This window comes from Jatropha curcas, chromosome 10, assembly GCF_041381405.1.
Source record: "Jatropha curcas cultivar XTBG-Jc1 chromosome 10, XTBG_Jcur_1.0, whole genome shotgun sequence".
NCBI classification, from domain to species: Eukaryota; Viridiplantae; Streptophyta; class Magnoliopsida; order Malpighiales; family Euphorbiaceae; genus Jatropha; species Jatropha curcas.
In genome coordinates this window covers 5,827,609-5,852,086 of record NC_143160.1, presented here as the reverse complement: position 1 = coordinate 5,852,086, position 24,478 = coordinate 5,827,609, and the positions used below count along the sequence as shown (strand labels likewise).

Here is a 24,478-nt window from a genome sequence, read left to right as displayed (position 1 = left end):
TAATAATATTAAAGACTATTGCTATATGAGTATAATTCCAATTATTATGATTTTGAGAAAATCATATCTTAAATGTCTAAGTTCATATTAAAATCTCATATTTTCAATTTAAGTAGTACGTTCAACTTTTATTAATTTCAAAAAGAAAAAACAGAGGAACCTTTTGTTTAATAAATGGAAAGCCTAATCAAGACAAGGAGTACCAGAAACAGTTTCTCTAAAGAATTATTTGAGAAAATAAATAAATAAATAAAGTGGTCCATGCAGGCATATGAACACTTTCTTTTTACAATTTTATGTACTTTACAGGCACAAGGAATCTTGGATATACCAGAATTTGTAATGGTCATGTATGTATTAATTTCAATGCCCTTAATTAATTTGTATTTAGTTTGTGTTTTCTTTGTTTATACCATAATTAATGATTAATTAATCTTAATCAATTCAAAACCCAAATCTAAAAAGAACAAGAAGAAAGTGAATTCAAGAAGATGGTGATTTTTGGTCTATGAGGTTATGCTCTAAATTACAATATAATTAAAAAGAAAAAGAGAAAATTATAATGTCTTGGACTCAAAAATATTTTTTTAATTGTGCATGTTTGTATTATTTATTTGGCTTATTAGTTTATGATTACTTGCTTAACTCACTAATAGGCTATTATTTTTTTTTAAATTTAGATGTAACTTCAAATAATTAAAAAATAAAATTGGGATTTAAGTACTATATCAATCCTGATCACTCATTATACTTGTAAACATTAACAATGAATTTTAAATTATTAATAAATTCATCCTTGCACGGTCCAAATACTAAATTACAAAAAAAAAAAAAAAAAAAAAAACAAATTGCAATGACATCATATATAATAAGAGATAGTTTTTATATATATATAATAATGATATAACCTTTATACTTGTATAGCGAAGAGACTCAAATGTAATACCTTTCACTTTTCTCATATTTATGAGAAGTGAAAAGATTGTTTGGAGCGCTAAAATATTAATTGTTTTAATTTAAATGTAATAACTTAAATTTGGTCATTGTTATTACAGTACCGTACACGCTTTACTCTCTCTGAAAATGAAATAAAAAAATTTGGTTGCCCAAAAAACAAGAAAGCAGAAATTCTGATTTATGACAAAAGAGCTTGACTTGAACATGAATTTCGCGTGATAGAAGAACATAAAAATGAGAACATTTTGTTTGTTTGTAGGAATTGCATATGATAACCTGATTTTTGGGTAAAGCATTTACAAAAAGCCAAACATAAAGTCTAAAGATGATCTAATACAAGAGTAGTTTCTGTAGTCGCCATTATTGTTTGAGCAATGCAGTTGTTGTATTGCTGGACACTTCACACAGTTGGTTTATACATAAGTCATTTACTCATTAGACTTGTCTTAATATTTAGTTTCCTTATCATGATTCTTCAACACTGAGGTAATGACAAAAACATGAAATATATATATATATATAGATGTAACGTTGGGCTTCGGACATTGTTAAGCCAACCAGCCTTTGGCATAATCATTAATTTTTAATTTTATAAACTGTAATAAAATATAATATAATGTGATAACATTACATTTGTAGTGCAACTATGTGTATAATGTAGATAAATGAAATTTATTCCGTTATATTATGTTATATTTCAGAGGTTTTTAATATAAATAGGTATTGATTATAATTAACATTTCAGAATTCAATACCTAAAAAATATATAAAAAAAATTATAATAAAAACATTAAATAATAAAAACAAATAATTCTAATATAATTTTTTTTACAATTAAAGAAAACAAAAGATACATGAACTAAATGGGCCCTAACATGTTGTTCAGCCTTTCAATTCAATCTTCAGCTGCAAACATTTAAAAGGTTGAACCACAATGCCCAAAATCTAACTAAACAGACAAGATCATCAAAAAGAGCTTTAGCTTTAGGGCCAAGACACACAAAGGTATTTAGAAATCAAGAGAAGAGAATAGAATAGAAGCAATGAATTAAAATTTAATATTTCTAAATGTCACAAAGTAAAAAATTTTGCTCTGAAGACCATAATTTTTTTGCGTACATAGCATCCAAACAAAAACTAAAAGATGCCAAGCCAAAAAATCATATGACTCGAACCAATTAGAAATTTGATCCGCCAGTTATCTTGCTCAATTCAGTTAGAAAGGTCTCAACTTCCCAACCCCAGTTACCCAATTTGCCCATGACATTAACAAGTAAGCCAACCTCTTCATCCCCAACGTAATACTAGGATTCACATCCTACAATACACATTATATTTACAACCAATGGTGATCGTAGAAACTATATAACGCACGCAATCAAATGTTATGAAACTCCTCCCAAAACTCTTCTTAGCTCAGATTTCTGTTCTGATGTAAGCCTTGATGGGTACCTGACATCAATCTTGATTCTCAAATTACCTTTCTTCCCAGGTTCTTTTGAAATTGGCATTCCTTCATTTGCGACCACTACCTCAGCACCAGGTTTCACAATATCTGTTAATGGGATCATGAGATTCCTTCCGTCGAGGGTGGTCAGATCAAGAGTCTTACCCGTGAGAGCCTCCAGCAGTGTTATCTCCTCATTCACCACTAGATCATTGCCATCTCTCTTGTAAATAGCATGTGGTTTCTCATCCACAACAAAAATAAGATCTGCAGGAATAATCCCAGGCTCCTGGTTACCCTTCTCAGGGAATGTGATCTTTGTCCCTTTCTTCCAACCGGGTTTTAGCTCAATGGTCACTATTTCTTCAACAGTCCTAACCTTACTGCAAGAGAATTGATGATGTTTCAAGTTAATGTCAAAAAGCAAAGGCAAATACATACGTTCAATTTCAGAATTATACTGAAACAAAGTTTGTTTATTTGTCTCAAGAGAACACCCCAGTGATTAAGCCTTGGGATTTCCATGCAGGGACCCTGGATTAGAATACCAAGTGGGACAGCGAGAGTTTATGGGAAAGAGAAGAACTATCCCTAATCATGTAGCTCATTTGAAATTCTGAAGTACCCAAAAAAGAAGCTTATTTATTTATTCTGCTGGCAAAATTCGTTCACAAACTTAAAAAGGCTTTATTCCCCTATATTTGGTACACTATATCCTCCTAAACACTTGGAAGCTGTGTGCTTCCCTTCATGTTTTGTTATTCAGAAACAGTGAGAACAGTTAGTCCAATGGCAGTAGGCATGCAAAAAACATTCAAGTACACGATGAAATTGAAAAGAAATAAAGATGCCAGTATCAAATAAAACATTTTGTTTGCATAATTGTAATACTTGTCTGCTCTAGAATCCAAAGAAAAGGCAGACAAGAAAAGCAACAGTTTGTTTGTGGTCGATATTTGACACATCCTACCATGAAAGGAACCAAAAATCCCATTCAAGAAAAATTCCCCCTCTGTTCACCTTACAGGTTTAATTAATCGTCATTCTTTAGAAGATGGCGCTGCTTGTAACTAGAGGTCATAAACTTCTATCTTGTTTCCACTTGCAATATCTCCAGTTTGTTCTGTGTCATAATATCCTAAAGGCCAAAGAATGCATGAGTAACAAAATTATGTTCCATAATTTTTTTACTTAAAATATCAGCAGTAAGATCCATGGCTGACAAATATTATCAGTCTGCAGCAAAGACGCTTGAGACATTTTTGGATGGTTATACAAATGAACAAAATAAGTAATGAGGAAAAAAATTTTATGCAAGACCCAAGTAACACCTGCAAACTGATGTAGACATACACATGGGAAAGGTATTTCATTCTAAGGCTCATCAGATTATAAAATTCTTCTTAACTGCATTTGAAAATTGCTCTACCATCTTTATACTAGTGGAACAAGGTAGCTCTAAGACTGCACAGACACAACTCAAACTGGCCAATAGAAGAGTAAAACTTCACCTAGAACCCCAAGTAGTAACAATAATGGCATATGTCCCACCTTACACCTATCCTATGTCCATTCACTTTCCAGTTCAACAAATTGAAGAGAGTTGAGAGTAGAGAAGCCATAACTGACAGAGAAATGTGCGGTATTCCCAGATGAATAACAGCCATAGCACAATCCAAAGCCAAACAGGGTAAAACAACAGAGCTAACTGTTGTCAGCCCACATTTTTCTTCCTAGTACTCACTGAGAATTTCTGATATAGCAATTAAAAAAGATTTAACTTGTTGATTAAGAGAATAGTATTTGTACAATAATGGAGAAAAAAAAAAAAAAAAAAGTATTGCTTCCACCCATATCTTCACAAATCTCCGAAAGTTCTCTACTACTCTTCATCTCACCATAGGAAACTTCAAAATGTTAACCTTTTATTTTCCTCAAATCTCGAGTCCTATCACTTTACTGGTTCATAAAAAGAGCTCTGCTTCCCATATTGTAACAAATACATTGATCTTGGCATCAGATTGACTGACTTTGCATATCAATTCTCAAGCATCCCAACCAATAAAAACAGCTTGCGAATAACCATCAAAGAAACTAGAATTTTCATAAATAAATTGACGAATGCAAATGTGATTTGTGCAGAGAACATGAAACTTTCTCTTGTATCTCTACCCTCCAAAAGTTTATAGCAGCAAAATTATCCTAAAATAACTCCTACCTAGTCTCGTCCTCTTCCCAAAATGTAATTTGGAATCATAGAGGGATCTCAAAAAATTTTAAACCATCTTCATCTCCCAGTCCCGGAGATTGCTTCAAAAAATGGTGGAAACAATGTTTCATTAATATCAACATGCAAAAAGTCATTAACCCAAACATCCTATTAACAATAATGATTATGCTAAAAAAGTACTATACATCTTATCATCTACTTGAAAGAATGGCAGCAAAATAGCATCTCACTTCTGCCAAACATGCCTCCATGATCCCAAACCATCAGGATTTCTATTAGACCTGGAAACCAACTCTTAAGGTCTATTCCATATTTTTCTCATAACATCCTCCAATAATTCTCCCCTATATCATAAATCTCAATAACAATTTGAAAGCAATTCATTGAAAATCGCAAGAGTCTTGATTCCTAACCCACTGGCACAATGTTCAGAAAATTATTAGCTCAATAGCCAGAAATAACCGCAGGACAATATAGGAAGGCAATTTGTGCAACTCTTTTGTAAGATATAAATACAGTGCCATCCAGAGAACTAATGTGCAAGCATTCAGTGACGTAAAAGGCATCAGCAAAGACATAAATTACCTAAACTATGAATTTGAACCAAATGAATGACCATCTACTGGAGTGATTGATTTTGATCTTGTGCACAATAACTACAATATAGCAGGCTGCCATCTAGGATGATGTCTAGAAATCATATGGCATTTGCTAATATTACAATAGAACAGAATGTCTCAAGACACATAGCACATGGATCATTAAAAATATCAGGAACTTAAGAACCCAAAAATAGATTACTTTTGTAGGAGAACAAAGCCTATTGTTGGCAAGATGGATCCATTACTAGTTTACTATTTGGACTATTTCATGAACCATTACACAACAGGCTCATGGAGTATAAGATGATCCTTTCCATGACAAATGCTCATCACATGCAACTTACACCTAATTTGAATAAGTGAGGCTCACTTTTGCATATGTAGACAGTTGCATGATCTTTAATCTTTAAAAAGACCAAGCAATGGGAGTGATATAGCACTAAATTAAGTGGCCAATTCATGTTAAATTTTTCAACTAAGATCTCTCTCCCCCCCCCCCCCCCCCCCCCCAAAAAAAAAAAAAAAAAAAAAAAAAAAGGAGGAAAAATACTACCGCAAGTTCCATCCTAGCTTAATGCAAGTAGGTCTGGACATCTACAACAATCCAAATTGCTCCGCAAATAATAAAATCCTAGTCTAGCGAGAATCTCTATTGCTTCCACATTCATAAGACATGATGCAAAAGACATTCACTTGGACTCAAGTATGAAGCCCAGTACAAGAGATACTAGCTGTATTCTTTGGAAAAGACACAAAAAAAGAACAGAGATTACAAGCCCCTCACAGAACAATCTATAAACCTAACATATAGCTAACCAGCAATATACACCAATCAAGGAGTTGGGCTTAAAAGACAACCTCAAAATCAAACATACTTTTAGAGGTCTGATACGAGGAGATGTTGTACCCTCCCCACCCCCAAACAATAGTATTTGAGCTGATCCAAAGATGTTACTCTAAGATAGCGAGGGGCACATTTATTCTTATCGAGCATAAGTCAATTGTGTTAGTAAATGATCCCATTCTCATGATGTCCAGATGATAAAGAAGCTGTTAGCCTCATATTCATCATCTGTTGCATTGCGAAAGAATTCACAGATTAAATTTAATGATTCCTCCATTCCTAGAAGTTTAGTTCATATGATTAAGTCAATCTAGTAAAGGGTAAAAAAAAAAAAACCTTGTAAATTCAAATATATTACGTCTGATAGATTCATGGTGAGCAATATCAATCAAATTCTAAATTAATACTCAAAAAATAGCAAAACTAACCAAAACAAAAGCTTCCAACTCAAGAAATGGCAATAATTAACACGTACCCAGAAGAATCATAGATATTTCTCGAAATCCGCATCCTCCTTTTAGCACCTTTGTACAGATCCTCCAAACTACAAGGCAACGGACATTCAACTGCAGCTGCTTTTTTTGCCTCTCCTCCATTACCATAATGATAAGCGTGACTCTTAGAATAGCCCCTACCATGATTATTCCCTCCTCCTCCTCCTCCACCGCCGCCGCCGCCGCCACTCTCCGATCCAAACAACTCCTCGTATATATCCTCTGCGTCCCTGGGCTTGAATCTAAAGGACGGATTAGGATGCTGTCTCTGGTGATAATAATTCCTCGAAGAAGATGCTGACGACGTCGAAGCCGAAGCTGGAGGCGGCGGGAACTGACCGGATTTCAAAGCCTCTTCGCCATACAAATCGTAGATCTGCCGCTTCTGTGGGTCGCTTAGGACGTCGTAAGCTTCCGAAATCCGCTTGAATTTGGCCTCGGCTTCATTTCTCTTGGCGGAGGGGTTTTTATCTGGATGCCATATCATGGCAAGTCGCTTGTAAGCCTTTTTCAAATCATCATCACTGGCGTTCCTATTCACTTTCAGTATATTGTAGTAATCAATGCCCATATTTTCCCGTTTGTTACTTATCGGAGGCAGGAGATTAGAGACAGTAGGATGGGAAAGAAAGGACAAAAGAGAGTGCAGCGGAGGATTAGACCGTTGTGAGAGATGTATAAGTGGTGGTACCGTACTGGTGTGGTGGTGGCTATGGTGGAGGCAGTTAAGGAGGGAAGGAGCAGAAAGACGTGTACTAAGAGGGATATCATGTGGGTCCCGGCATAGCACTAGGTGTTACAAAATCCATATTATTTATTGTAGGGAAGGTGATTTTAATTTTGGGTACGATCTAAATGTGACTGATTGTGGCCTGGCCCACTGATCTACTGTTTTGGATGTTGATTTTTATTTTTATTTTTCTTTCAAAATTTATGTTTGTATATTTAGTTTTAAATTTATTTCTCAAAAAAGAAGTTTTAAATTTAAAATTTTAATCTTAACCTTATTATAAAATTTTTAAAATTTTAGGATTAAGGGCTAGATCAAGGTGATCTAATAGAATTAGACATTCTTTTTAAATACTCGAGAGAAAATGTTTTACCTCTCATTTATAAACATATTCTATCCGAATCCAAATTAATCGAATTAGTGTGCTTTGGATTCGGATTAATCTTTTGATTATTTTATCTTAATTAATTCACTCTCCAACAATATTATTCAATTAGTCCTTAGACCATTTATTTCTAGAAGGGTTCAATTATGTGCTTGTAGTCAATAGGATTGAGTTGGAACTTTCAGGAAATTGAAGAATGGTAGTATTATGCAGCCGTAAGATTTGACTAGGTATTGAGACAAAAAGTTTCCAGAAACTTTTGTCAAGAAATCACTTTATAGACTCAAATGGTGAGCACTAGTCCAATAATACATAAGCAAAAGAAGTCAAAACATAAATTATTTGTCTGTTTCCCTTTCACGTAGTGGGAAATGGGGACTGGAAACATTTAATAGAAGTGAATGATATTTCACAAATGAACTGGAAATTGATCTCTCATTTCATATAGATGCAATTCAAAAACCACATTGAAGACTTTCTGTAATAAATTTCCACTGCAGAATATACAATTGGAATTGATATTGCCGCGGTGGCAATTGCATACTATCTGAATTTTCACAACTGGGTAATGCCCTTTTAGATAAGTGCAAAACTAGAAAATTTTTGACACTAGGCTCAAATTTCTCATCACAAACAAACAATTCCAATCTGCATCCAGTCAGAAAAGCACATGAAAGAAAAATCATCTAATGCCGCCTATGTAATGACAAACTATACAAAGCAACGCGACGCTAGTTTGAACCTGTGATTTGCGTCGCCGCCACAATGGCTGGGCTGCAGCTAACTATTGTGACTCAATCTCTGATGCATGCTTCATGCAGCCTATAGCCAACTGAGTCTGTGCATTTGAACCCAAGAATATTCAGTATGTGTCCTAAAATTTGCATTTTGTGAAACCCACAAGCCAGACTCGTCTGTGGAATATAATTGATAAAGGACAGAAACATTCAGCGAGCACAAGCAAAAACAAGATCATGAACCTTTTAACTTAGACAGCATAAGATTGGCCGGTAAGCCCATCGTGGAGCTGCAATGAACCATCTTTCATCAGGTTAAGACTCAAGCTCTTGAATCTCTCCCTTGAATACTGTCGAGATGCCTTTCTCCAGTCAGTTCCAGCTTTCATCATTGCAACAAATTCCTCATAACTTATGTATCCGTCCTGAAGAATAAAAATAAAAAATACAATCAATGACTGTAGAAAATTATTGACAGAGAGTGCATGTATAACATTAGTTGAAGGCAGTAGAGAATATTTCTACTTCAGATTCTTGACCAGTTTTAAATTTCCTAATATGCAACATCTTGATAACCTTTTTCAGTCAATTTATCACAAAGAAATTGTATTCCAATTCCAAAAATCCACTTTGAATGTGATGCTACTTAAAAAGAAATTTGTAGAGAGATGGCTTAAAGAAACCTTGTCAGTGTCAACTTCACGCATGATGTCATTCAGCACATCATTATCAGTTTCACCAGATTCATCTGCTAAGGCCTCTCGCAGCTCATCCAGTTCTATATATCCACTACCATCCTTATCAAAAAACATAAAAGCCCTGCGGAAATGCTCATCATTCTCCATCTTCTGCAAGTGAATGGTTACAGCCACAAATTCTCCGTAATCCAGTACTCCATTCCCATCAACATCAGCCTAAACCAAAAATAAAATGCAGAGTCCACCTATAAGAGTTAAGATTAAACCTATACTGCAATTAGCAATTCCTGAAATCTATGATGCTTTGTACAATTTGTGAAAAAGTTAAGATGTCATATGACTTGTGCAACCAAAAACAAACATCAATTTACCAATATACATTGTCAGATATGTATACATGTATTTACACACATACAAGTGCAAAATGCAAGCATGGATCTAATCCACCAGAACTCATCTTTTTTTCATGGTGCACAGTATGCAATACTTGATCAATGCTAAAGGTGGTAAATTGGCAATGCTGCTATGCCACACAGAGCCAAGAATACAAGTAATTACTGGATTTCATCAACTTGTAAACTATCATCAGTGACACATCACTGCAGGCTCCTCCAGGCATGAAAGGAAGTAGGATTTCAATTGACTAATGAGGAGAGAGGGGGAGAGTAGAGAGAGTATTCTTATTATTAAAATCAGCAAAAAGAAATATTGATAAAAAACTTAAGAATACATTTCACTAAATAAGCATATAATTGATAATTTGATAGGCTATCACACATATGGATAAATATGGAAGGTTTTTCTATCTAAAACACATTTTCCAGATCAATCTGACATAGCATGGGAAGTATTTAATCATTGAATAATCCAAACTGCAAGGTGCAGTTCACTACTTAAAGGAAGTATCCAGCATCAGAATATAATTACAAAAGTAGCAATAATGGTATCAGAAGTCATGATATGAGATATAATCCAATGCAAAATCAAAATAGTGATTAATAAACTTGGACGTAGAATAAAAAGGTTAGATATAAGAGTTTACCACTTCCATCAACATTTTTATCTCTGGCTCAGCCAGTTGTGAACCAACCTTCCGAAGACCAGCCCGTAGTTCCTCATACGTTACTTTACCATCATTGTCAGTATCCATCAATGAAAACATATCCCGGATTACTTCAACCTCTTCAACAGATAAGTGTTCCGCAATTACCTATAGCATTTAATTGAACAAAGTTTATGGTCCTTAAAAGTTTACAATCACACAGACAGTAATAATTGATCAGAACTTGATTTGATTATAGCACATAAACAAAGAGATACTTTACCCGCAGTGCTTTCTTCTTAAATCTATTCATCAATGAAAACTGCTTGAGCCTTGTTCTCACAATATCTCCCAATGGCACATTTGGAGCTTTCTTTGCATTTTGTAACCAGGAATGTTCTGTCAAGAAACAAAATGAAAAGCACAAGTTGGTACACTCTTTTACAAAACACAAGCCATATTGCAGGTTTTCTTATGAATACTGGACGTGTATTATAACTTGAACAAATGGCCCCCTAAGTTCTGGTTAGACTGAGGGCACTAAACAAATGGAATATCTGAGCAGTGGTCAGCAAAAAGACCAGTCTGCTTATGCTAAAAGTGTCTCCTCAACAATAGACATAGGCATATAGTAACTGTCATATAATTTGAGAAATTAAGGACATAATTATGCTCACCTAATTACCTTACAATATTTCCTTTTGTGTTACCTATTTGTTATTGATGTTGAAACTGATTTTTTTTCCTCAAAAAACAAATTGTTTTAAGTCTTGCAAATGGCAATTTGGAAGTACTTTTTTTCGCTGTTTAAAAAATTTTCACAGTAGAAACATGTCAAATATAGTTCAATGTAATTAATCAACAAATTCAAGGTGGTACTTATTTTAATAGCAAGTACAGTAACAATCTCCAACTGACCCTTCAGAGTAAATTGCTTTCGGATGGCCTAACATACAGGAGGAGCTCATCAAATAAGAAATGCTAGGTTACTTTTTTCCGGGTTTTAGTTTGTTGGTTGGGTCATGCCTTAATCTCTGGTGAATAATGTCCAGTCAATATAAAAGTAGAAGCAACTTAGACTAAAAGGCCAAAAAGCAGTTCTAGCGACATATGCATTTAAAGATAGCACAAAGTGACATAGAACCATTTGAGAATGTTGGAAGTGTAAGAGATAAGGCTTGGTGTCTTCACAAGTAGATATTTACAATTTTCCTCCCAACAATACATATCCTCCCTGAACTAATTTCCTCTTTCTGCACCAGCATATAACACAAACTGGACAGGAAGGGATAAAATCCAGGGTTCATAGTCTTTAGAATAGCTGTATCTCTCTGTGGAAATTATTTATACATGAGAAAGCCACCACCACCGGAACAATGGTCATATTCATGTTTTGCCAATACACACTCCGACTAAATATTGAAGACAAACACGAATTCTCATTGAAAAGTTGAAAATTCTCCTCTTTAATCCCAAAAGCAAAGTTATAAGAATGTTCTATTTTTCAGAATACTAGATAAGTGATTGCAGTTAATTAAGATAGACAAGCAAGTGAAGCTATCTGAAACCAGCAAAGTTTCAGTGTCACATGAAATGTTTTATTTTTGCCCCAGTAAAATAAATATAATCTGCAAGGTGGATGAGAAGCGGAAGCCTTATAATATATTTCTTTCGACAGTTGATTCCCCACCATAATCCTAACAACTAGTTGAGTCTGAGGTCATCGCAATTTGCAACCCATCAATTCTTTTAACAATTCCTTGCCAATAAAGGGACAGCCACGAATATTGAGAAACTCACGTAACTATGCAACGCAGTACCACAGCAAAATCCAATCTCAAGAACTGTAAAGGGACTTACCAAGCACTTGCTGGGCAGTCAAGCGCTTTTTGGGATCTGGTTCCAACATCTGCCGGACAAGACTCTTAGCACTGTCTGAAATCTGAGGCCAAGGTTCCCTCTTAAAATCAATCACTCCCCTCAAAATTGCTAGAGCAACACCCTGCTCAGTCTCTGCCATAATCAGTCAAAAGCAAAACAACAGCTTTATAATCCGACCAGAATAGTTTTATCACCGATATCATATTACCAATACTAGCATGTCAATAGCATACCTGCCCAAAATGGAGGAACCCCACATAACAAGATATAAAGTATCACTCCAGCACTCCAGACATCAACCTCCGGTCCATAATTCCGCCTTAACACCTCCGGCGCCATGTAATATGGACTCCCAACGATCTCTGTAAACTTCTCCCCTGTCACAAACTTCCATACCTCATAAACTGAACCAGAATCAAGTGGAAATTTTTTTTTCCCAGGAGACGAGAGAACAAACATATGAAAAGACTCAAACTTGGGGTTAAAGCTCAAATTTAGAAAAAAAAAAATCTCATCAGAACAGGTGAACACTATTTTTCACCTCTCAAACTCAAACTTTAACAAATAATCAATATAAAAAAAAATCAAAATTACCCACTTCTAACGAGTCAAAGTGCCAACCGTTAAGCAAAGTCCCATAAGAATAATAAAAAATAAAAAAAAATCCCAAACTCAAGTTCAAGAACAAAATACAGCTAAAACCCAGAATCAAACAAAAACCAGTCGACAGTGGTAACTCAAAACTCAGACTCAGCCAAACCTGGAAAATAATAAATCCAAAATTTAAGAAAATAACTAAATAAATAAAAATACTATTTCTTAAAAAAATAAAAAATCCAGATACAAACCTGGCTTGAAAAACACTGAGAGGCCAAAATCAATAGCCTTAAGAACAGAATTCTCCTTCTTATTAGCAAACAAGAAATTCTCGGGTTTCAAGTCTCTATGCATAACTCCATTTTCATGGCACATCCTAACTACCTCAGCTATTGTTCTGGCAACATTGGCCGCCGCCCTCTCACTATAATGCCCTCTGGCCACTATCCTATCAAAAAGCTCCCCGCCCTCACACAACTCCATAACCAAATGCACGTTTTCATGGTCCTCGTACGTCGCCTTCAGCTTCACTATGTTGGCGTGGTCCGGTAAGCTGGACATAATCGCCACTTCCCTTCTTACGTCTTCTATATCCACAGCTGTCCGCAATTTTCGCTTTGAAATCGACTTGCATGCCAAGGCTTCTTTAGTTTCTCGGTCAGTACACAAATACGTGATACCAAATTCTCCTCGGCCAAGTTCTCGACCCAATATGTACTTATCTCCGATCCGAGGCCGGTGGCTTAGTGGGATCACGTCCTTCAACACTCGGATCGGAGCGGGAGATCGGATTGAATCCTCAGAATATGGATTTGGCTTTTTCTCTTTCGACTTCTTCTCTTTCGACTTCTTCTTGCGTCTGTGATTTGTTCGCTGCTTTTTAGAATCCCGGTTGGTTTCTGGTCTTACACAGGCGTTGCAGTTTCCCATACTGTATGTTATATATTTTCCTTATATGGATGTGAGAGAGAAAAGAAATGAGACCAGCTGGTTGTGCCGGAGAGCGGCAGAGAAGGAGGAGGAGAAGGTGGAGGTCCGACGAGAGAGGATTTGGTTTGGGTAAGAGAACGAGGAGGTGGCCAGGAGGTAGAAGAAAACGCGGGGTTCAGTTGAGAAAAAGAGGGCTTTTTGAAAAATTAATGTTCCTGTTATCTTTCTATGGTTAATCGAGTGATTGATTAATATATTAATTAACGTAATAATTATCTATTTGGTAATTTAATTACTCCATACTACATTTTATGATTGAGCTGCAAGGATTGACCTTTGCAGTTGTGAGTGAATTTTTCAGTGTGCGACAGGACAGAGGAGCTTAAGGTGATCTTTCATGTCAACAATATGCACTAGACTAATTATAATTTACAAATTATAATCATTTATGCTAATTGATAAATTTCTGGAGAAATTAATAAAAAACAATTTTGTTTATTGATACGATAATATTTGACTATTTATTAAAAAAATAAAATAAAAATAATTTTTAAAAAATTTTTATTTTAATTATTTTGATCTATAAATATGTACATAGATCGAATTATTAATAGATTATTATGCAGAATCAATTTATTAATTTGAAAAATAAATTCACATTTTTCTTATTTTGTGTGAAAATTTTACTAAGAATGGAATTATAATAAACGTTTTTATTGATTTAATTTATAATTTCAATAGTTATTTTATTTTATTTTTTAAAAAATTAATTTTATTTTTATAATTACACAAAATTGGTTTTGGTTTTGTTTGGACGTTGCTCCTACTAATCCGTATCTAGTCCCAACCACCCGGATAATGTTTTTCACAGCAGCTTCTTCCACGAGGCAATTGCTCAAATGATTTACGGGGGACCCACGAGCTCATAAAGAAAAGAATGTTCTGCTTTCAGGGAATGAATCAGTCTGAGCCGCTGATCCTAGTAATTTTTAAAGAAAGAGTAGAGTTACATCAACGGCTGAGATCTTCCTGGTATGGAGTCGTTGTAGTTGGTCACCGGTTGAGGGAATACGGTAGCCTTGACTTGAGGTCTGGACGCCAACACTAACAACAAGTAACAAAATTTGCTTTTAATTCAGTGTCAAGTTTGGACTTTGGACCGTCTGTTTTTGGTGTCTAGTTATATTTATTTAATTTTCATTCATTATATTTAAATATGAAGGTGAAAAATAACTGTAAAAGAATAAAATTTAAAAAGAAAATAAATGTTATTATTGAAAATTAAATTATTTTTCTCATTATTACAAATAGAGGAGTTTAAGTAAAATATTAAGAACTATTTAATCTTTTTTATGTTTAAAATTAGTTTAAAACTCAAATTAATAAAGATTAATTAATAATTAATCAAATCTAGCTTTAAAAATATCATATTAAGTAAAAAATTAAGCTACCAAACGAATTTGTAGGTATAATCATCGGGTAATTAATCAAGGACAGTGGCAGATTTCAGACGGAGACTCAGTCAAGACAAAGGAACACAAAAAGTCCTATGAAAGCAACAATGGACGTATTCTTAAAAAAAAAAAAAAATCCATGGAAAAAATATCAAGATTCCACCTTCAAAAAGTCAACAAAAATGATGAGCTCCTTTGCTAAAAAGCCACCTACCTACCATAAAATATTATGGTAGGTTAGGCTTTCTTTGTTAACTCTTTCTTTAAATTAATAATCTGTCACGGTTTAATTTAAAAGTATATATACATATATATATATATATAATTCAGTTTCAATTTCGAAAAAAAAAAAAATCCAAGCAAATTGGATTAATTCGATTTAATTTCAAAAACAATTTTTCAGTTTGATTTTCTTTATCGAATTTAAATATTTTATATATAAATTTGAATAAAATTAAACCAAATGCTCACCGTTAAAAAAAATTCATGTTTCACTTTTTAAACAAAATGAAAATACTTTTGCTTGTGTTTGAAACTAGATTAAAAGCATGTGCATGTGTTTTAATTAGTGCAAAATAGTAATCAAAATTACTTATGTTTTTTTTTTTTTTTTTGGTAATTAGGGTTTTCTTATTGCAAACGCTTTCCATGAATTAGCCAACATAAATTGAAGATGATCTATTACACACATTACTCTAATTTGATTGCTATAATTGTAATGATGCATAAGCAATGATCGTAACAATTATTATATAAATAGCAATAACTTGATCTAGTTTTCAAGTTTTAATTTTGTGACAAGCAATTGATGCTATTCTCATGATTAGATAAGCTATATGCTATCAACTACCATAACTATCTTTTTGTTTTTCAATTTCCATTAATTATTTTTTAATAGAATTAGGATGTATAAACTATTTTCAGGCCGTAGAGCAAAAAATTTATAAATTAAAAAAAAAATGTTATTTTTAAAAAATAGTTAATAATAATTAGAGGAATCCTATAATAAAATTTTCAAACATGCGCTATAAGTACATGACTGTCTAGCTAAAATATAATGGCAATGCTTTCGAGTTTATTTACTTTCAAATACCATTTTTTCAACATTGTGACACTTTCTTGAAAGTTATGAGAATAATTGAATATTAACTATACATTGGACAATGTCAATGCACCAAAGGAACAAAAAGAAGAGTGAAAAAGAAAAAAAGAAAAAGAGAATGAGAGCAAAAATCATATTTAGTTTCTTTGCATTTTTAATGATTAATATGAAAAAATAAAACCCTTTTTTAATTAATTACATTCATTTTTTAAGAAATTACCAATTTATCATTAATAAACATTTTCTTTTTTTCTTTTTTTTTTTTTGTTAAATTGACAATGGAGTTAAGAATATTAATGGTACCATGTTGTGCATTTTCTACATGGAATTGACAAATATAAAAGGACTTGTTATATCGGATGATTTAGAATAAATATTAATTAAAATTTGTATTTTGTTGTCACGTAACCTACGGCACAACCCATTCTCCATGTGCTTTGCCCTCTTGTCTCTTGCTTTTAAATTGACATGCTCTTTATGGCATTTGTTTTGCTCAATGGATTTGTTTTCATATTTTTTACCGTTAAAAACATTTTACTAAAAATCATTCTTTTTTTTTTTTAGAAAGAGACTCCAAACGAAAACCAGAAAGCAATGATGGGAGGACTCCTTGAAGGTAGGGAAACTTTATAACCTGGCATTGATAAGTTTACATGACCACCATTATTATGTTTGATGATAAAGCATGTGCTCCTCCGCCCCCCACCCCACGCCAACTCCATAAAGCACGATTCTAAACTTTTGCCTTTTTCATCTGCCTTTTCCTTTTTCTATTTCCATTTTATATGTGCCAAAATTCCATATATATGCTGATATTCAGGCATGGAATTAGGTCAAGCTTGATTGACTTGTCTCGACTTAATTCACCTCTTTATTTATAAATTAAATTAGCGAAAGTATGAAAATAAAAATATTTTTGATTATACATTAAGAAAAAATGATAATAAAAAATATTTTTTATTTTTTATTTTCATTAATTTAATTTATAAATATAGTTATTGACTCAATTTAGATAATTATAATCTCGTTTAACGTTAAAGATGATGTCCTGAGGCTAAAACTTTAAAGAAAATGTATTTAAACAAATTATATTTTAATCTCTTAAAATTCAGAAATTACATTTTCCTCCCAACTCTATTTTCTAATTCTACATTAATAATAATATGCGATGCAATGATGCTGAGACAAAAAGAAACTCTCTAGAATCCAGTAAAAGTCATTAATTACAAAATTAGACTTATATAAACTCGGTTCATAAGTTCACCCATGAACTAAACTAATCATAATAGATAAATTTTTTAATATTATTTTTATTTTATCCTTTTTTAATAATTGGTAAGAAATACTCTCGTTTTAATTGAAATTTTTCATCGGTTTGATTCATTAGTAGGCTCACTCGGAGATGGAGTCTGGGTAACTTGGCAAGTCAATCCCACATCACCATAACAAGCAACCACTCTACGGCATGTCGTCCACCAACATAAAAATCAGAGGCAAATATTTGTTAGAAACGACATCATCATAGTTTATATAAATATATATATGTATATATATATATATATATATTTTTTTTTTTTTTGCGCGATTCCTTCGCATGAGAAATTGGGTTTTATGTCCCATTTTACATAATGGTTGGGCCTCATATTGGGCCAGTTTAGTTCCTGCCTGATCGGCCTGATTGCGATTCCAAGCGAGTACAGATAATAATTGCGAGTACAGATTACAGAAGAGTCGAACATAGAGGAGACAAAAGAATCGGTCCCTGAAATCACGGGATACTTTCACCGTATCAAAATCAGCTTGACCAACAAGAAACATTTGAGCATTTCACAGCAACTTTGTAATGCTACGCTGCTGCTTATCCACCATAACCCATGTATAACTCCATTGACTTACCGTTAGATCATGCAATTCTAATTAACTCAGATTAATGAAAAAAAATCATTAATGAGATTTTTATAATGTAGAAGTTTCTACATTCGAATGGAAAACTGAAAAGCTTGGATGATGACTTAGATATATACATCACATACATTGACTGAATCCAAAGGTTGAAAATAGAAGTAAACTAAATTTTAAATGTGAAAGGGAAATATGCATTGAGATTGAAATTGATCTTCTAGATATTATTATAAAACAGTCTAAAATTTATGTTTAGTTATTTTTAAATTTTTACAATTAAAATTCATAAATTTTATTTTAAAATAAAAGTTGCTTATCTATCGTTCATATTAATTTTTTCACTACTAAGATTAACAAAAATTAAGAATCTATTTAGATGATGAAGTGACTCTGCTTCATATTTTATTGAGGTAAATGTCTTTTCAAATTATGATAAAAAAATTCAATAATTTTTTTTAAATATTAGTTAATAAAATAAAATAAAAGAATAGGGTAAAAAAAACATTAAAAAAAAAAAAAAACTAGTGTTCAAGGTTGAACCTCCCCTCCCCTACTTGCTTGGAAAAAACTCACGAGTTGACGGCAGAGAGAGGAAAGCCGCCTCCTCTCGTTTCTTTCTTCCATTCCGCCTCCCCTCCGGAAAAGACCCTGCTTTTCTCTCTAAGCTCGTCTAGAAGCTCACACGTCGGTTCAGGTACTCCAAAACATCATCCAAATACACATGTTTGTTTGTGCATATCAGTGCCATTGTTTACTGGCTGTCAGCTGTTTTCTAGCTTCTTGTTGTAATAACCATTTGTTTGTTATTTGGTTGTTGAGTTTTTATCTTTTCTAATTTTCTTTTATTTTGGTCTATATGGGTGATTGAGAATATGGGTTATTGTAATTTGCTTGTCCTTCATCGGATGTGTAAGTTTGAAGCGGTTTATTAATGCCCCTCGGCGTTAATGTACGGATAGATGTATTTTTAGGGGTAAATTTATGTTCTTTTGTTGGATTCATTTGTTTTAAACGCAGCAGAGCAGGGTGGTGCGGATGTGTAACAGAGTAAATTTGGTGATTAATTGAAAGTTCTGTGGAGTATTTGCATTTGGATGTAAATTGGCAAGAATGGTTTAGAGGCAAGCAGTTTGATACTAGATTGAAGGAGTCTGTACTGTTTGTGTTATCTTAAGTTAATTGCTTGTTGGTGTGGTTTTGTTAGTGATTTGAAGTTACTTCATCGTGTCATGCTATGATTGCATAGGTTTTGGCCCTTAGAAGCTGGAGATATGATTTCTAATTAATGGGTGGGTGATCCCATTTAACAGTTTTGGTTGTTGAAGTTTCACTGTGCAATGTAATTTCTTTTTTCTTTATGTGGATTGGTTGGATAGATGTCAACAACATATTGATTGTCGAAGGAGACTCAAGAATAGAAAAAGCTCAGGGTTTGAGGCAGCAGAAACACGTGCTACAAACATATTAACATATTATTTACAACATTTATCACTCTAGTGAGCACCATCTTGGCTCTTTTAGTTTGCTTTTGAATTTGATGGAGTAAAGAAGCAGCTGCCTTTATGTTATGCTGCATCTTTGATTTTCGATTTTGGAAGAACGTTCCTTGTTCTCCCCATTTTAGTTTATCGGCTATTGCATTCTCTCTCTCTTTCTTTGAGAGGTTGTGGGACAGGCAGGGCGTATGCATTATCGCCCCTGCAGGAATGCACAGCTTCTACTATCACCATTTTATCAATGCAATATGCTTTGTTGAGACTTCTATATATCATTGAACATGCACTATCCACTCCCTCCTGTTGTCTGTGTATTTATTGTAACTACAAACCGTAACTTGCTTCCTGTTTGATTGTAAACGTGTCTGTCTTGGGAACATTTTTAGTATCTGAATTGCTTTTTGAGTATTAAGAGCTGACATTGTGATTCGGAAGGACTGCTTCTGAATAGTCCCTTTCAAGTATTGTCTATGCTCTACAAGTGATGGAAACATTCACTTTACATGTTTCTAGCAAATGATTAGGCATTTTTTTTAAACTTTCAAATTCCTTTCACTTAATTGTGTTATGATCTTACAGGCCATACCTGGTAGCCTATTTAAGTTTCTCGCTTGGCATATGAGCTCCCATAATTGTAATCTGCCTTTTTTGCTATAACTGGATCATACTTTAATTTGATAGCTACTTTTGTTGGGTTTCTTTGTTTCCCAATCCCAATTAATTTTATTTATTAGTTTGTGATATGGTGTCACGTGTATTCATTTCGAAACCTTGTGAGCATCTACGTGCTGTTTTGAGAGTTTCACATCAATGATCCTTTTCATTATCTATTTTCTGAAATAGAATTTTATAGGTGGTATTCTTGTCTTTTTTATTTTTTTTAACAACGATCATTTTGTTTCATTGGCTATTTGGCTGGTTGGTGGTTCTAAACATTTCTCATGCTGCGGCCACTATGGAAATACAACTTTTGCAGATATTAAGCAGGATATCCTTGTGTTACTGAATCAAGCACATGAGCAAACAAATTATGCAATTTATTTCCTGACCTGTTCAGAATAGTATGAAGTTGGTATTTTGGTAATGACTTTCACAGAATCATTCTTGTTGCAGGTGTTTCTGTGATTGCAGATCATGTTACGAGCAAAGCAGCTCAGTAATCTTTCCAGTAATGCGAGGTCGTTTTTTCTTAATGGAACAAGATGTAGTGCAACTGATGGTAGTTCATGCACTTGCTCTGAAGATGAAACCTGCCTTCCAAGAAGGCATCAAACAAGAAACACTGTTCTACCCCAGAATGCATCCACCATAGTACCGAAAACTTCAGCAAGGGTGGAAACATCTGTTTTGCGAGATGCCGGAAAATTGTTGGGCCGTCACAAAGTTGAGAGTGTTGAGCACCCAACTTTGCCACAAGTTGCATCTTCTCCTAGTTCTTTTGGGAGCTCAGTTTCTGTTAGTTATGCCAGTGGCATTGATGCTGTTGAGAAGGATGCTACACACTCCTCACCTCCGATTTCAGACCAGTTCTTGAATGCAGGTATTGCAGCAGTTAGTTTTCTATCTGATTTAGTAAACTACAAACTTCCTATGTCTGATGGAAGTGGAATAAACTCACCCAAAAACTGCATGATTGACCCCACCAGGGCAAATTCTGCTATAAAATCATCAAATGTGAAAACCATCAGGAGAGAGAACTTTACTAAAGTTTATCGAAAGCCATCTGTAGAGCCAACAGTAGTGTCCAATACCAGTAACTATAACAGTTCAAAGGATAAAGGCGAAAAATCAGGTTTTACCAGAGGTTTCAAACATGTTTCAAATAGTGCCGCTGGTAATTCAGCAAAATCTCATAGCATAGTTTCAGATACATGTGATAAAAGGAGGACTATACCTCAAAGGCCAAAAGGTTCAGCAAACCGGTTCATTGCAAATTTTAATTCCAACGCACAGAATTCTGATGCTAAGATTAGAGAACACTTTGCTGAAGATTACAGAAAATTGTCGAGAGATGCTAAAATGTCACCTGTAATTGCTCCCAGCCCCAGACAGATTGCAAGCAGTGGGCACATCATGGAAAATGTTTCTCAGATACTGAAACAACTAAGGTGGGGCCCTGCAGCAGAGGAGGCTCTTGGAAATCTTAATTATTTAATGGATGCTTATCAGGCAAATCAAGTTTTAAAGCAGCTTCAAGACCATACAGTTGCTTTTGGCTTTTTCCATTGGTTGAAACGGCAACATGGGTTCAAGCATGATGACCATACTTATACAACCATGGTTGGCATTCTTGGCCGTGCAAAGCAGTTTGGTGCAATTAACAAATTGCTTAATCAGATGATCAAGGATGGATGCCACCCTAATGTTGTAACTTATAACCGTCTTATTCACAGTTATGGCCGTGCAAACTACCTAAATGAAGCAGTTGATGTTTTTAATGAAATGCAGAAGGTAGGGTGTGAACCTGACCGTGTTACATATTGTACACTCATTGATATTCATGCAAAAGCTGGGTTTCTTGATTTTGCTATGGAGATGTATCAAAGAATGCAAGCAGCTGGCCTTTCTCCTGACACATTCACTTATAGTGTTATAATAAACTGCCTTGGAAAAGCTGGCCATTTAGCTGCTGCTCACAAGCTATTTTGCGAGATGGTTGAAAAAGGATGTACTCCCAATTTAGTCACTTATAATATCATGATTGCATTGCAAGCCAAGTCAAGAAATTACGAGACTGCGTTAAAGCTTTACCGTGAGATGCAGAATGCAGGATTTGAACCTGATAAAGTAACTTATAGTATAGTCATGGAAGTGCTTGGACACTGTGGTTATCTTGATGAAGCGGAAGCAGTGTTTTCTGAGATGAAAAGAAAGAATTGGGTGCCTGATGAACCTGTCTATGGCCTTCTAGTGGACTTATGGGGAAAGGCTGGAAATGTCGAAAAGGCTTGGGAATGGTATCAGACCATGCTCCACACTGGCCTGCGCCCAAATGTGCCCACTTGTAATTCTCTTCTTAGTGCATTCCTCAGGGTGAACAGGCTGGCGGATGCTTATAACTTGCTGCAGAGCATGTTGAACTTGGGTCTAAGCCCTTCTTTACAGACTTACACATTGCTTCTCAGTTGTTGTACAGAGGCACACTCACCATGTGACATGGGGATTTATTGTGAGCTCATGGCAGTCACGGGCCACCCTGCACATATGTTCCTGTTGTCTTTGCCATCAGCTGGACCTGATGGTCAAAACGTGCGGGATCATGCTAGTAGGTTTTTTGATCTGATGCATAGTGAAGATAGAGAGAGCAAAAGGGGACTTGTAGATGCGGTGGTTGATTTCCTTCACAAATCAGGGCTCAAGGAGGAGGCTGGGTCGGTTTGGGAGGTAGCTGCACAGAGGAATGTATATCCAGATGCTATCAAAGAGAAAAGTTCATGCTATTGGCTTATTAACCTACATGTTATGTCTGACGGAACAGCTGTGACTGCACTATCAAGGACACTTGCTTGGTTTCGCCGCCAGATGCTAGTCTCAGGGATTAGTCCCAGTCGTATTGATATAGTGACTGGATGGGGCAGGCGGAGCAGGGTGACAGGATCTTCCTTAGTACGGCAGGCAGTACAAGAATTGCTGCATATTTTTAGCTTTCCATTTTTCACTGAAAATGGCAATTCTGGGTGCTTTGTTGGTTGTGGGGAGCCTCTTAACCGCTGGTTGCTCCAATCTTATGTGGAGCGGATGCATTTACTGTAAGTAGCTGTGTTTTTGTTTTAGTCATGTTGCTTACACAATTTTGTTGCGGCGAGTAGAATAGACATTGCAGTGTCATGTGCATAATTATGTATTGTGTTTCAACTTAAATCTAACTCCTTGCTGACTTTCGGTGTCAGTAGTATTACATTCTACCATAGCTTTCGGCTTTTACTCCTGTCTAGTGCAAGTTCAATAATCCAGCTCCCTCTCCCTCACTCCAGTATTGGATCAGTTTGAATTGTGTATCATTTGGAGTTAATTACTATGAGATTTCTCATAGCAATGAATATATTAAAGCAGCTGCCTATAAACTTCCATGTGTATATTGTAATATGTACTTACGGGCTAAAATAGTTGTTTACTGTGTATATATTTGTTTTTTTTTGGTAGTTTTTCATGGATTCATAATGTATTTGCTGCAGAATGCTAATTAGTAATTATAGTTGTATGGTGTTTGAATTGTGTTTCCCTACTTAAGGCATTTAAATGGTGTTTGAACTTGCTTATTGAATTTATTTAACAAACGAGCAGAATTTAAGCTCAGTTCGAGTCTATAAAAAAGCTTTTTTAAAACTAGTCATTATAAATTTAGAGAAGTTTAAGTTTAGTTGTTCAAATTAAATAGAGTTCAAGCTGAACATAATTCAAATTAATTTGGTATTTTTGTAGTCTAAATGAACTGAGTCTGCAAACGAGTCGAGTTTTGTTGAACTTAAACTTAGAAAAAGTAGTTTTAAATTTGCTCGCCTCGAACTTGGAAAATTGAGATTTAACTTAATTTTTAATAAAAAAACATTATAGCTTGTTAAAAGTATGTAAGTAGTGTAGGCAAAATCATCATTGAGACATGTATGCAATTTCAAGATCTGTAGCATTTGCTTAGGCAAAATCATTACATCCTTAATATTTATGAGAATTGATTTTGTCCTCATAATTCCCTGTTGAGATCTTGCACTCTCTCACTCAAATCATGTTTTTATTCATTTTTCTTTTTTGACGTACATAAAATTTTCTCATATGCCATAATTACCAAAAAGGTTAATTATATATATATTTTTCATCATTTAAGTACAAATACTCATCCCCCTCCCTTCCTTTTAGTATACAAAAAATATAAAAAACATTAATAAATAATTTTATTAATTGATTAATTTATAATTAAAAAGTGATGTTGCTAAATGACAAGGGCAAGAATAA

The 24,478-nt window shown here is 34.4% G+C and overlaps 3 protein-coding genes across 5 annotated transcripts; 1 reads left to right on the top strand and 2 right to left on the bottom strand.

Annotated features, from left to right (window-relative positions):
- Window positions 1-1,987: 1,987 nt before the first annotated feature.
- On the bottom strand, window positions 1,988-7,383 carry LOC105640482 (DNAJ heat shock family protein). Its single transcript, XM_012224805.4, has 2 exons — window positions 6,556-7,383; window positions 1,988-2,787 (listed from the first exon to the last, which is right to left on the bottom strand). The coding sequence occupies exons 1-2, from the start codon at window positions 7,143-7,145 to the stop codon at window positions 2,343-2,345; spliced, it is 1,035 nt and encodes a 344-aa protein (XP_012080195.1). The 5' UTR covers window positions 7,146-7,383; the 3' UTR covers window positions 1,988-2,342.
- CDPK1 (calcium-dependent protein kinase 1) lies at window positions 2,652-13,810 on the bottom strand. 3 transcript variants are annotated; one of them, XM_020681809.2, is made up of 8 exons: window positions 12,896-13,810; window positions 12,281-12,424; window positions 12,027-12,179; window positions 10,450-10,565; window positions 10,167-10,334; window positions 9,110-9,340; window positions 8,670-8,851; window positions 2,652-2,787 (listed from the first exon to the last, which is right to left on the bottom strand). In XM_020681809.2, the coding sequence occupies exons 1-7, from the start codon at window positions 13,572-13,574 to the stop codon at window positions 8,678-8,680; spliced, it is 1,665 nt and encodes a 554-aa protein (XP_020537468.1). In that variant the 5' UTR covers window positions 13,575-13,810; the 3' UTR covers window positions 2,652-2,787; window positions 8,670-8,677. The 3 variants fall into 3 exon arrangements, with proteins under 3 accessions (XP_020537468.1, XP_012080194.1, XP_012080192.1); XM_012224804.3 differs by lacking the exon at window positions 2,652-2,787 and adding an exon at window positions 8,106-8,527; XM_012224802.4 differs by lacking the exon at window positions 2,652-2,787 and having other exon boundaries at window positions 8,106-8,851; window positions 12,896-13,809.
- A 4,741-nt stretch (window positions 13,811-18,551) lies between these two features.
- Window positions 18,552-23,753, top strand: LOC105640480 (Pentatricopeptide repeat (PPR) superfamily protein). Its single transcript, XM_012224801.4, has 2 exons — window positions 18,552-18,726; window positions 20,642-23,753. The coding sequence occupies exon 2, from the start codon at window positions 20,663-20,665 to the stop codon at window positions 23,279-23,281; it is 2,619 nt and encodes an 872-aa protein (XP_012080191.1). The 5' UTR covers window positions 18,552-18,726; window positions 20,642-20,662; the 3' UTR covers window positions 23,282-23,753.
- The last annotated feature ends 725 nt before the right edge of the window (window positions 23,754-24,478 follow it).